The sequence below is a fragment of the Panulirus ornatus genome, chromosome 2, assembly GCF_036320965.1.
Source record: "Panulirus ornatus isolate Po-2019 chromosome 2, ASM3632096v1, whole genome shotgun sequence".
Classification (NCBI taxonomy): Eukaryota; Metazoa; Arthropoda; class Malacostraca; order Decapoda; family Palinuridae; genus Panulirus; species Panulirus ornatus.
This window is the reverse complement of record NC_092225.1, coordinates 18,439,753-18,453,820: the sequence shown is the minus strand read 5'-3', so window position 1 is coordinate 18,453,820 and position 14,068 is coordinate 18,439,753. Positions and strand designations below refer to the sequence as shown.

General features: G+C 43.3%; 1 protein-coding gene across 4 annotated transcripts in view; it reads left to right on the top strand.

Moving 5' to 3' along the window:
• LOC139753802 (protein Wnt-9a-like) overlaps nucleotides 1-14,068 on the top strand; it is a 99,726-nt gene that overhangs the window by 75,568 nt on the left and 10,090 nt on the right. For 3 of the 4 annotated variants that reach the window (XR_011713777.1, XM_071670682.1, XM_071670694.1), the window contains one exon: nucleotides 11,972-12,070. The exons of the other annotated variant lie outside the window; for it this stretch is intronic. Coding sequence is in view for 2 of the 3 variants with exons in the window: in XM_071670682.1 (XP_071526783.1) it covers nucleotides 12,058-12,070 (13 nt within the window). In the remaining variant the exon portion in view is untranslated. The remainder of the gene's footprint in view (nucleotides 1-11,971; nucleotides 12,071-14,068) is intronic. 4 annotated transcript variants of the gene reach the window in all.

Below are 14,068 nucleotides of genomic sequence, written 5' to 3'. Positions count from 1 at the left end.
TAGTTCAAATTAAGAGAGGAAGTATGTTCAGTTCGAGAAAAAGAATTAGCTTTGGAATGTGGACGTGGGGGAAAGTGGGATGAAGTGTGTGGAATCGTCTTCTGTAGAGTGTAGAGGGAGCAAGGATTTAAAGGCAGATCATTTATGGGGGGAGGGAAGAGGGTAGACCGCAGGAAGGAGCCCTGGGGAACGCCTCTGTTCACAGGGCAAGAGGAACATGTCACTCCCTCAGAACGACCTCAAAGGAAATACTGAAGGCCGTAAGAAGGAACCTTGAGGAACACCACTGTTCACAGGGCAAGAGGGAGAAGTCTCCATCAGACGACTTCAGAGGAATGACTGACAGTGCAACTAATGCATTAGGGAAAGAGAGGAACGTAAAAGTGAAGAGAGAGAAAGTTTGGTAAGCGAAAGCGTACGTCACGCCCTCCCAGATGCTTCAGGGAGGTCGAGGATAGCCCAAAGAACAGATGATCGCCAGCAAGGCCTTGCATAGGGAAAGGGCTTTCCATCGCTTCCCTGCTTCACGTCCCTCCTATGTCACATTATCTTTTTTTTTTTCCATCCCCCTCCCACTCTTAATTACTCTCACCCCACCTCTCTCTCTCTCTCTCTCTCTCTCTCTCTCTCTCTCTCTCTCTCTCTCTCTCTCTCTCTCTCTCTCTCTCTCTCTCTCTCTCTCACACACACACACACACACACACACACACATTATTTACAGTGTTGTCACTGCCTTCACTCTCCAGGTTTGCCTGAGGGACAAAAAAAAAAAAAAAAAAATGAGGTTGAGTTTCCCTGGCAGTGTTTGCTCGCCATTTTACACAATCATCGCCTCCGGCCGATTATTCATGAAGAGGACAAAAAAAAGAAAGAAAAAAAAAGAATTTTAGCTTGAAATTAAAATCAGGTATCCGTGATTAAACGTCAAGCATAGTAATGGAGGAGTTGATATGCAAATGAGGCTTGAGGGAAGGGGAGAGATTGCCAGCCTTCCTCATCTCTTATCATTTGTTTTTCCTCTCCCTTGCGCTCTGCCTCTCTCCGTTCCAATCCTTCCCTCCTCCTCCTCCTCCTCCTCTGACTCTGACTCTTTCTCTTCGTCTCATTCATTTATCATTCCATGTACTCGTAGTTCCATCATATTTAGCCTTTCTACTGTCATATCATTCCTGTCTCATCCTATATTTGTGTATGTGTGTCTCTCTCTCTTCTTCTCTGACTTTCATTCATTTATCTCATTTGATTCATCGTCTTGCGCCCACTTCCATTTTCACCATTCATGTATCATCCATTCCAAACCTGTCCCCCAAGCCGATCACCCACCAGTCCCTCACTCATCCCATCTGAACCAAATTTCCCAACTGACCCCTACCCAACCAGACCATTCCCTAAGCACCCATCCCGACCATTCCCTAACCATTCCAACCGATCCCAATCATCCTTTCTCGTACTATCCAATCCCCACAACTACTGTAGTTCTCAATGGCTCCCATCCACTCCCGATGCATCTCAACCAATCACACCAACCGTTCCATTCATCCATCCATCCATCTCAACCACTCCGCACACCCATCCCTAACCCACACCTATCCCAGTCTTCCCACTAATCTCCCACCACTCCCCTCACCCATCCCAATCCCCCACCAATCCCAATCCCCCACCAATCCTCCCTATCCCTTGTACCCCCTCTTAGCGTCTCCTACGTCACAAGTAGAGACTAAAGGCTGGGTTTCTATGAATATTAATGTCTCCAGGCCTAGAGAACAAGACACGTCCGGTCCCCTTAAACGTAGGCCGCCCCCCTAAAAGCCGGAATAACATGTTGTTGTTAAGGTTGTATTTGGGTAATAGTCATTGTGTTGCTCTCGGGGATTCCGCTCTGAATGTGAACAAACATGTAAACAGGATAGTGCCTATGTAGAGACAGACAGAAAGACAGACAGAATGCAAGAAAGAAATAGAGAGAGAGAGAGAGAGGGAGAGAGAGAGAGAGAGAGAGAGAGAGAGAGAGAGAGAGAGAAGAAGAAGAAGAGATGAAGTGTGTTTGTATAAAAGCTAGAGAGGGAGAGAGAGAGAAAGAGAGAGAGAGAGAGAGAGAGAGAGAGAGAGAGAGAGAGAGAGAGAGAGAGAGAGAGAGAGAGAGAGAGAGGAGCTTCAAACAGTTTCCTGTCATTGTTTTGTTCAACTCATTTTTGTGGTTCAGTTAGACTAACAATACAGTGAATTCATATTTCTTTTTTTTTCTAATGCAAATGATTTATTGAAATCATTTTTACTGCAAAACATTTACTGAAAGGAATTACCAATTGATTATCTTCTTTTACGTTTAGTTACCAGTAATGAAAGTATTGTAGTAAATATTTCCATGTGTAATTAGTCTCTTTTTTACATCAGGGTCATGAAATAGATCTTTTTCTTATGGGATGAACATTTCATCACATTTTCCACACCATACACACCCGCCTTAGAGCCTACAACATTGTGGGCACAGATGAGACACTCTGTGCCAGTAATGGCACCCTGAGCACACAACACCCGACCTGTGCCAGTTATGGCACCCAGAGCACATAACCCCCGACCTGTGCCAGTAATGGCACACCCGAACACTGGCTATCACTGACAAGAGACCGTGCCAGGCTTAGTCTTGGCGAATCTTTACACACACACACACACACACACACACACACACACACACACACACACACACGGACGCACACACACACTTATGTCAAGTCTCTTCCTTATTTTCTTCCTCCTTTCTCAAAGAAGTTGATAATGATAACTTCAAACTCCTTTCAAAATTTTTCGACCATTCTTCTACTAAAGATGTGTATCATAACCTTTTCAACAAACAGATGGCTGGTTGAGTGGTATCCACAGAGAAATAAACGATTTATGTGAATTTTTTAGACAATGTTACGAGTATTATCCATGCCGAGAACTGGATAAAACAATGAATAGCATCTAAAACGGAAAGCAAGCGTTAGGAATTTATTCTTCTCAGTAGTCGTGGAGTTATGTAGATTAGATGTAGGAGTTAAGGATCAGGTTTTTCATAATGTGTAATGAGGAAAATATATGCTCTATAGAAGTGCCTTAGGCGAGGATGGTAGAGAAGTGGTCCGTGACTGTGAACATTGGATACGTGTTGTGTGTGGGTGACTTAATGGGTGAAAATAAAGACATTTTTGTTCTATTGATTCATCAGCTTAGTGAATGAGTTTTCTAATGGATATAATTTTCAATAGCATGAATTGTCGAAGGTGTGTGAAAGACAGAATCTCGTCACCGTGGACGTAAGATGTGGGTGTGTGCGTGTGACCCACGTACGGATGTACAGTTTGTTTATCTTACTTAAAAAGGGCAAATTTTCGAAAATGTATGACATTAAAGAATTACTTTCATAGCTAGAGAAATTTGTAGAATAGTCAGTGTAGAAAAACTGTAACAGCGTTAAGAAAATGAAAAAGTGTCCCCTAACGCCTTTTTTAGAAAGAAAGCTAAGTTTAGTATAGTTAGGCATTGAAGATTGGCCAAGTCTGTTTTCTCTGATCATTTTACAGCAATATGTACAGTTTTCTTAGATGGCTAACTACAGTATTTTTATATTTCTGTAGTGATGACTCCTATGAGCCACTAAACAAAGAGTAGTGTCCTCGTGTGTGACAACATGTTGTGCTTCTATCGCTGATCGTTAACGGCAGTACGGCCAGAGTCGTAATTACTGTCTATTACTAATTGCCCGTTGCCTCAATTGTAAGGTAACTGATGTACTTACATAAAATCATTCTGTATCTAAACATCTCGCCGGGTCTCGGGTGTGTGTGGTCATCAGGGTTTAATTATGATTAAGAACTTAAAGCATCCATGGGTTATATGACCATATTCTGTCTTGAGAGCAGCGGTCTCAGAATTATCTTGAATACCTGAAGAAGGTGTACGAGATTTTTCGATTGACGTTGACGGTCTTAATGACTCCAGCACGATAATCCTGAAGCAGGAAGAACCGAAAAGCCAACATTCATACCAGTTTGCTGCCAAGGATTAATCCAATATATACATATATTAGTTTACGTAAATTATGATATATTTCATTCGCTTTAATCTAAAGTGGTTTTCAGACATTGCAATCTTAAGGTAGACTCATCTTATGCAAGAACCTCCACAGCACCGATGTATGGTTCTGTGGTAATACGAATATTGTAACTTGGGTATGATGGTGTGTTGTTCGACCTGACCCCTAAGGGTAAGGTGAAACTCAAGGCTACCACAAGTAAGGGTCGTAACGTCGTCATCAAAAAGTGTACCGTTGTGCTTCAAGGTCGTACCGTCATGATCAAATATTGTACCTTTGTGCTCAAGGGTCGTACCGTCCAGCTCTGGGATCGTACCGTCCTGCTCCAGGGTCGCATCGTCTTGGTCGAGGGTCGATTCGTTGTGCCCAAAAGTCGTATCGTACTGTCTTGCACAAGGGTCGTACCATCGAACTCCAAGCCCGTATCTGACCGTCTTGCTCAAGGGTCGTACCATCGAATCCCAGGGTCGTATATGACCGTCTTGCTTTAGGGGACAGACACACACGATACCGCCAAGTTGTCGCAGGCAGTAGGACCTTCCAGCCAAAAGGAAACGCGCTTTACGTGCCTTCCTTATGAAGTGTATCAGACATGCATGATAAGGCATATCCTGCCGAATGAATTTATCATGCATTATAGAAATCATGAAATATACCTTTCAACTAACAGAGGAGCTGTGGAATTACTGTCTTCATACACTCTGCTACCCAGCTTGCTATTCTGACGCAACAAACGAACGTAACCAAACTTTACATAACAAAAGATTGCTTTTAGAAATGAATGAAGTGTAAAGAAATACCGAACGAGAGACTGAACCGAGACAATTGGCTGACTTGGAAGCATTGCCAGGCTGAATGAGATGTTATTTGACTTCTGTGATTAAGCAAGATGAACAGAACACTGCAGTATGCGTTCTTCTCTGAACACAAACACACGCGAGTATGAAACTTTCTTCCTATACAGTACAACACGCACACACGCACACACACATATATACACACACCCAGAGTAGCCCCGCTGGTAAGTAAAGCCAAAGAATTACAGAAGGTGTTAGTGAAAGATGGACCTTTTAACTTGGGTCACTCTATGAAAGGTGATAATTAATGAAACCTATTTACCAAACCTCCTCTTGTACCTTACACACAGATTAGAAGCAGCTAACCAACGTTTTCGATATAAATACTGAAGGGATGACTCGAACAGCTCAAAAACCAGCATGGTTCCCATACAGAGCTATGGTAAAGTTTCAATTCTGGGCGACTTCATCTATATGGAAAGACAATGAGATGCCTCAGATCCACAAGAGGGTAAAGAACATGTGGTGGTTCATTGGTATCAGACCTGAGTACGTGTGAAGATTCGACCATAGTAAGGTTGGCACGAACTCTTGTCAATGACAGCTCGTTCATGGGTGTGCCAACACTGGCTAAGGTGTATATCCGGGGTGCCATTACTCGTATAAGGAGGTCTATGTGTAAGTGTTGTGGTAGGTGGGTGTTAGAGTGTCAGGCCTTGAGGAAGGTATGTGTGTGTTGTGTAAAATACGATAGATTGCTTCATCCAAGTTCAAATCATGTATCCGACTTACTAGAAACAACAATATCATCTATGGATGCTTTAATCACTGATAGGTTCCACAGGATACATGTGAGAGAGAGAGAGAGAGGTGATCATACGTGGCATGAAACAGTGATGATAACCACATCATGAACACTTCTCAAAAAAAATTCTGTTGTTCTACCAATATCTTGTGAAAACCTTTGAGTTGACTGCGAGGTAGATTCACTCGTATACCCTCTCGTCTTTCCTGCTTTAGGTACGTAACATCAGGAATAAACAACTGAGCCTTAAAGGTTTAGAATCCTCGATTGGCTCTCTACCTTGTTTCGACATCTAAATGTGATAATACAGAAGAAGAAGATATCCAGCTCGCCGTTTACCCACCATCCATCTTAAGTCGTCTTCTATAACACACAACGGATACGTGGGCAGTATTCTCCCTCTCTCTCTTTCCCCAGGGTAATATATCTAACAAATCCATTGTTGTGAATTACTACGGTGAGTTTTAACCTTCACTTGGGGAAATTGTCTCGGAATTATGCATAGACTGGGGCTTACAAATGACTCCTGTTACTTCATCGAACAAAACCTATTTTGGTATTGCTGCTTGAGTGCTTCCGCATGCGCTTGCACGTCTGTGTCTGAACCACCTCCACACCCGCTGACGTATATGCACTTGAGCGTGCGTTTGTTAATGTGCATGTGACGCAGGCTCATGCAGCCACAAATTGTGGATACAGAAACACAAAAAGACACCTAGTAAAGCATTTATCATCATTATCATTATTGATACTTTCATAATCATCATTATTATGAGTTGTGGGATTTGCTACCTATTGCCAACTATGAGAATGACTTGTTAGAATGTATCTTCCAATCGGTGAAATCATGTATTTCGATTTAGAAGTGATGCTTTTGTTTATTACAAGTGATTGAAAATCAATCTTATAGTTTTATAAGATATTTATGGCCATAGGGTAATACGCAGTGATGGGGAGTTACATCTGAAGGCACTCAGCAGCAGCTGAGCTGAGACTCCCTTTAAGTAAGATCCGAACCTTCATTAGAACTGTTTTGGTTTCAGTGTTTATAGCGTGTGGTCGAGCAGGGCACATCCATTGCACACTCGTACACAAAGGAAAACTGACGGACGCACAACGTATATACAGAGAAAATGACCGACGCGCACACACACACACACACACACACACACACACACACACAGAGAGAGAGAGAGAGAGAGAGAGAGAGAGAGAGAGAGAGAGAGAGAGAGAGAGAGAGAGAGAGAGAGAGCTGCACCAACATCAGAAACTCGCTCCTTCTGTCCCCTTGCAGGTTGCCGTAACTTGGTTACTCTTTACCTTTACCATTATCACTAATTATTACTCCTTCAGCCTTCCCGTGCCAGGTGTCCTGGGGGTGAGGAAGTATGTTTTTCTCGCTCGGTTGTGAATTAACAAGAGTGGGCGGAGGGCCCGGTTGTCGTTTCGTCTCGCTGGTAAACCCGCCCTGTTTTCAGCTTCGAACACCTAGCGTTCTGACATTCTAGAGCTTGACCGCTTTCAGGAACATTTCTACGAGGGGAATTGGAAGGGATTTTCTTTTCTTTTTCATTCCCAGTTCGATCGTCTTATTAGAGAAGTTATAAATGTACGACATACTCATTTTTCGAGACTAGACTTCTACTTGTAAGGACTGTGCCTGTTATTCCTGAAATGTGATTGCAAATTTGTAGATCATAAAGAAAACCAAATTATTTATACTACGTGAGTGAACCAGGTGATCATCGAGGAAAGTATGGACAACACAACGAAGCCTAATTACCATTTGGTGGGTCAATGGCACACCATTACGTCTTCTTCCTAGTTGTGCCTCGTCACCAGTGTTATTCACTGGCATTTCACCGCATATACCAGAGTCAGACTCATAAAGCGCTAGCGACAAGGGTATCGTATATCACAGGGTCTCTCTCTCTCTCTCTCTCTCTCTCTCTCTCTCTCTCTCTCTCTCTCTCTCTCTCTCTCTCTCTCTCTCTCCCCCGGACGCTGCTCCTCCCTGATCTGAAACGCCCCATCCAACCCCTTGTTAACACTATCCCCAGATGTAATGTTTCTCACACAGCTTCTTCCACGAAACTACAAGTGGACGTTTCCCTGCCGGGGTTTAAGGCTGCTCCTCCTCTCCATCCATATGACGCTCCCCTTTGTGATGTCCTTCAACATCACATGTTCGTGGTGACGTATAGTTTGTGCCAATGGATTCTTTAGGACCAAACAACTTCGTTATCATTGTTCCCGTCGTTAGGTACGTATATACTTGCTGGTCATCTGTTGAAATTCCTTTCCCTTACGTAATTCCCGTGTCCAGTCTCTGTAATGTAAACACTCTTGATGTGTTGTGGCGTCTGCTCTCCTGTTAGACTCTGTGATTCACGCGGAAAAAAAAAAAGTACGTCAGAGACCAGAGCGACAATTCTGCCTCGGGTTTCATTCCTGCGCTCCGCCTCAATAGCATGGCTACACACACACACACACACACACACACACACACACACACCCTGGTGGGCAGGGCCGTATCGCAGACACATGCCCCGAGCTCTGTGATCAGATCACAACATTCCTGGTTCACCCAGATTGATCCACCGGGTTCCCAGACACAATAGATACGGTACATTGGAAGCAAGACCGAGACAACTGATTGGTAAACAAAGCTAACTGAGCGACATCATCGCTACGTGGGTAAGATGTATCTTTCACATCGCCAGTGAGGCTTTTATCTCTGATGAAATTCCACTTCAAGATTATCTTACGTATTACGATGCAGATTACCCATCTCTCGAGATCTTTACTAAGACCAGTGATGCCACAGAGATACATTTAGGTCCTTTGGGGTTAGCATATCTCGCCCCTCCTCCTCCTTCCTCTTTACACAACACACACACACACACACACACACACACACACTCCACCATCAGCATTTTCCGAGATTTTCTTCTTCCCATTGTGCCTGTAGTGCATAGGGTACGTCTTCCTTTCTCCGAGACAAAATCTATGCGGGAAATCTTCGAACGAATGGCAGCTACAACCTCCCACACACATCGGCCGGTGCTCTGCGTGATGTCCCCGTGTCGCGTCCATATACCTCTGTGGTGCCCTTGGCCAAGCTGATCTTAATGCACTTGGAAAGATATCGTCAGGGGGTCGCCCCAGGCAGCTAATGTACTGATCCTCCCATATCTAGACCCTACCATTTACGTGACATACTTTGGTATACGTGTCTCATAATTCATGGTTATGTACTTGGGTTGTATGGTCACACGTATACCAGAAAGCATTGTTATATGTCGTGGTTGTGGTCCTGTTAATTGCATTCTAGGCCCATGGTCGTGTCGCAAACCAGTGGTCACATACTCTTGGCTATATGACACACCCATGGCCGTATGACACACCCACGGTCATCATAACGAAGACACTGAGCACTTACTGCTAAATTGCCCTACACTCTCTACTCGTACACGCCCACATATCACTAATTGTATTGGCTTTGGTCGCGACCAGTGGACGTGGCCGGCTTTCAGCGTAGTATGACCCTCATGAATACAGAATGGACTTATGGGACAGAGAAAAAAGTATATATATATATTATTATTTTTTTTTTTTTTATACTCTGTCGCTGTCTCCCGCGTCTGCGAGGTAGCGCAAGGAAACAGACGAAAGAAATGCCCCCCCCCCCCCCCCATACACATGTACATACACACGTCCACACACGCAAATATACATACCTACACAGCTTTCCATGGTTTACCCCAGACGCTTCACATGCCTTGCTTCAATCCACTGACAGCACGTCAACCCCTGTATACCACATGACTCCAATTCACTCTATTTCTTGCCCTCCTTTCACCCTCCTGCATGTTCAGGCCCCGATCACACAAAATCTTTTTCACTCCATCTTTCCACCTCCAATTTGGTCTCCCTCTTCTCCTCGTTCCCTCCACCTCCGACACATATATATATATATATATATATATATATATATATATATATATATATATATATATATACCTTATTCTTATTCTGTAATTTAGTATAACCTCATAGAGAGAGCAGAACTTTTACAAGAAACGCAAAGAGTATATCTTCCACACAGATTTTCTTTTTCAGAGGAAGAGATGATGTGTATCTTTTGCCTGGCAGAGAATAACATATTCGTACATATAGATTCACTGACCTACCGTGCAGTCAGTATACACATCATCGATCGTATAGAATGCTTGACATATGACGAAGATTTGTCACATAACTGCGCAACAGGAAGTTTAGATATACACCACAGCTCTGTGTATTATCCTTCCACGTTATGCAATGTTTAATCAACTTGACATGAGAAGCATTTTATTTTCAGTTTCGTAAATGGATGGGTAAATACACACAACCCTGACAGTATACTTTGCGAGCAGTGAGGTGCGGGAATCTTACATTTTCCTAATACATCAGGCAACTTGTTGCCGTGAAATGTCTATCAGCTGCGGTTCTTAAGTCGGCAAACAGCGATATGGACCGTGGTTGGTCATACATTACGCACGTGAGACCTCATTGGCCGAGAGCGAGAGGAGAACTCCACAGCCTCGACCAATCAGGCAGGAGTTGGTCTCTGGGGATTTATCATCCGTGGGTGAATTATGGGAAGTGTGAAGACTGTCGTAAAATCCCGAGTATTTCTCGTTGGTGTAGTGAGCTGGCTAGCCGAGGTGTCGGAACCAAGTGTGGGCGTCACGCAACCCTTCTCCTGGGTCCTCTGTTGTTTTGAATATTACTGTTGAACATCTGTAGAAAAGCGGAGGCTTTTGTAAGGCTGTGGTTTGCCGAATAGTGCTTCTTATGAAATGCGTGAATGGATGAGGAATTGTGTCATTCGGTTCGCCTAGGGTAAAAGAAATACATTTGTATCACAGTGCAATGAAGTGCGTACGTTCGTCTGGATATTGATGTGTTTTCATTATGTCGTCTTGTCATCTTTTATGAACTACAATCCCGACATCTCTCAAGCATTATCATTTTTACGGTCACACACCGATTTGTAAACCCGCCCACCAGTAGCGTGATGGAAGGGCTAAAGTCATCATGAATTACTGTGTGATACGGTGATTAGGTGCCTGCTACACACACACACACACACACACACACACACACACACACACACACACCCACCACATACAAGAAAGTGTCCAGTACCTTGATAGGTGGGGTCAGTCTCCTCTCGTGGTAATGTGTGTGTGTGTGTACACACTCCCTCTGTTGACATGAAAGACAAAGTTCCTCGTCATTTCCGTAGGTTCGAGCTGCTGCTGCTGCTGCCGCCACCGCTGCTGGCGAACTCTGAACCTTGGCTCTGAGTGATGAATGCCTGATCCCGATGGTAGGAAGTGGTCGAGGAGTTTAAGCCTTTGCTGTGAGTGGCAAATCGCTGATCTTAGAGCCTGATTATGAAGTCTGATGCCGGTGTGAAGTGAACTTCTGATCGTAAAGGTGGAGTTTAATCGTTTGTTGGGACTGAGCAGGAGTTACTAGTGTTTCTGGCTTCAACTGTGGAGGAGCTTAAGCATCGAATCTATATAAAAGGTGGGGAAGAGCAGGCGATCTCGTAATGCTCTTAACTGATGCCGAAGGTTAAGTTTCCCTCATAAATGAACCGAGTACAGAAACAGGCAAGTGTGTCCATAATTCCCCTTAACACGATTAAGGTTGAGTCTTCTGTCTCGTTTTTTTTGGACGGTAGGCACACGTAGCTGAATACAGTGGAATACAGTGAGAATACTGGTGAATATAGTGGAATACAGTGAGAATATTGGTAAATATAGTTTAATACAGTGAAACGCAATGATGATACAAGCAAATGTAGTTGAATTTGTTGATAGATGATAAGAGGACAGGTCAGTGTAGTTGAATATATTGAAACACAAAAGACAGTTTCTGGGAATGATGTCAAATACAATGATATACAGTGAAAGTCAGTTGACCTTCGTTCAGTAATAGCTTGTCCCATTAAGCTTGGCATAGTACGAGTGATTTACACTAGATCGAAGATGTTTTCTGCTCTCAGTAACGGTACACGACTGCCAGACCAAGAGCAATATAGATTGACCGTCTTATGGCATGGTGGAGAAGGTCATTTGAATACTTTCAATAGATACGATGACGTACTGTCAAGTGATGCTGTAGAGAGAGAGAGAGAGAGAGAGAGAGAGAGAGAGAGAGAGAGAGAGAGAGATGCACAGTGAGGACGATCATATCTGGCGGAGCATTGTGACTAATATCTCTCGTGTTCTCACCCAGGACAATGTAAAGCCTCAAAATGATGAAGGTCGAAGACATCCACCTGGCGATCGCTCTTCTTATCCTCGTGAGTCCTGCCGTCTGCTATGGCTACTGCGGGTAGGTGGTGTGACCACTTCCAGTGGGTTGTGATGTACGTGGGATGGTTGTGAGAGATGTCTTTGACGTGCGTGTGGTTGTGAAGGGAGTGTTGTATGTAGGAGTAGTTTCTGATAGGACAGTGTTGCATGTCCATGAAAGTGGTTATGAGGGTTGTGTTGTACGTGGTTGTTATCAGCGTTACGCTACTCTAGGTGGTAACTGGGTTTTTATCGTACGTGGGGATGATAGTGGTTAATGCAGCATACCTGGTGACGGTTGCACTATCATGGATGGTGGATGTTCCTTTTGGTGTTACGCGCTGCAGTAAGAATAAGCAGTTACTGCAAATTTTTGTAGATGAGGAATTCGATATGAAATAAGATGAAAATCGTATTTGTACGAAATGGGGGAGAAGATTGCTTTAATATCCTTTTTAAAGAAATATTAGTTAAAGACATATACTCTGCTGGGAAATGGTCGTATGGAATTAAAATCTAGGTGGATATGAGATTGTAAAAGAAGCCCCTTGTTATATTGATGTTACATAGGTGTAGTTGTGAGTCGGACGAATTACTCGGGGATGATTGTGACGTGTGTTGTTGTACGTGTTATTGGTTGTGAGTGGGAGGTCTATAAGATGTACTGGACGGTAAGATGGTTGGGATAGTTGTTGTGTGTGAATAGGGTCAGTTGTAGGTGATACAGTGTACTGCGAGACAACTGGTGTGATGTACCATCATCGGGGATGATCATTGTATGGCAGTAATAGTTAGTGATTAATCATAAGCAGGAGTATATCAGTAGTGATAACCTGTCTGTAGGAGTAATTTCAAGAACCGGTAATGACATGTTCTTATGTAGGAGATGAAATGATGTGTGGACGGGAGACCATTGAGGGTGAATGTCTATCCAACGTGGCATATGTGTGACCTGAACTTGGCTTTAGAGTTATCTTTTTATAAGCCAAGTCTGAGGCAGTCAGAGGTAAGTGAGAGTATTTCTAAGTAAAGCACTGTGTGGGACAATAATTTGTGTATAGTTACTGGAACTTTATGACACTAAGATAGAATTGTAGCAGTAGCTCAAGTTAGGTCATAGAATTCACGTGTTTCTAGTTAGACAGTGCACAGTGTGTACGTGAGAGCCTTCAACAAATTTTTGGGCTGTTTCTTCTAGTAATTATTAAAAGCCTATTAAGCAAGCAGATGGGGATGAGAAGAGAAGACATTGTTTACATGAGGCTCAGTAAACCTGGGAGTTAGCAAGCGGCTGATTTTACCAATGAAATTATAAGCTGAGTCTCGTCTTTATTACACCCAGTGGCCTGAGAAGACCCGCATATCTTATAGTTTAACATCGCTGCCCTACTGTTAGCGGCTTCCACTAGATAACATATCATCGAATCGTCTTATACGATAAGTTAGCAATTTCATGTTTCATCATATTCAACTTGACCCCAACCTTTTCCTCCACTGACGCACCAGAAATACTTGCTAGATTAAGATAGAATCAAATTCAATTCCTATTGCAGTTAACCATAGGGTTTCCAGTATGTGTTTCTCAGTGTAAACACACACACACACACACACACACACACACACACACACACCTTGGACTGTAAACAATGACCCTCTTATAAACAGGGAAAGACATCTTGTGCGCGATGCTAACGACCGGTTGATGTCGTAACCAAACAAAGACTTGCTTGTTCATGACGGCTGAACTACTCGTCGCCATCTTGCAATATGTAGTGAAGAGAATGTATGTTCGATACGTATACTTTACTCTATATTTAGCCCCCCTGAAACTGGGTTGATCATCATAACAGTGTTGATCCCATGTCTATTTTCATTTCGAGAATGACAGAATGGTTTTGAAACCAAGGACTTCGCAGTTACTAAACCTGTGAAACAATATATTCATAGTGCTCCTAATTTTGAATGCATCACGTACTGTGGTTCTCAGACAACTGACTGTAAATGGAAGGACTCATCCTTAGATGGTTCTAAATGGTTC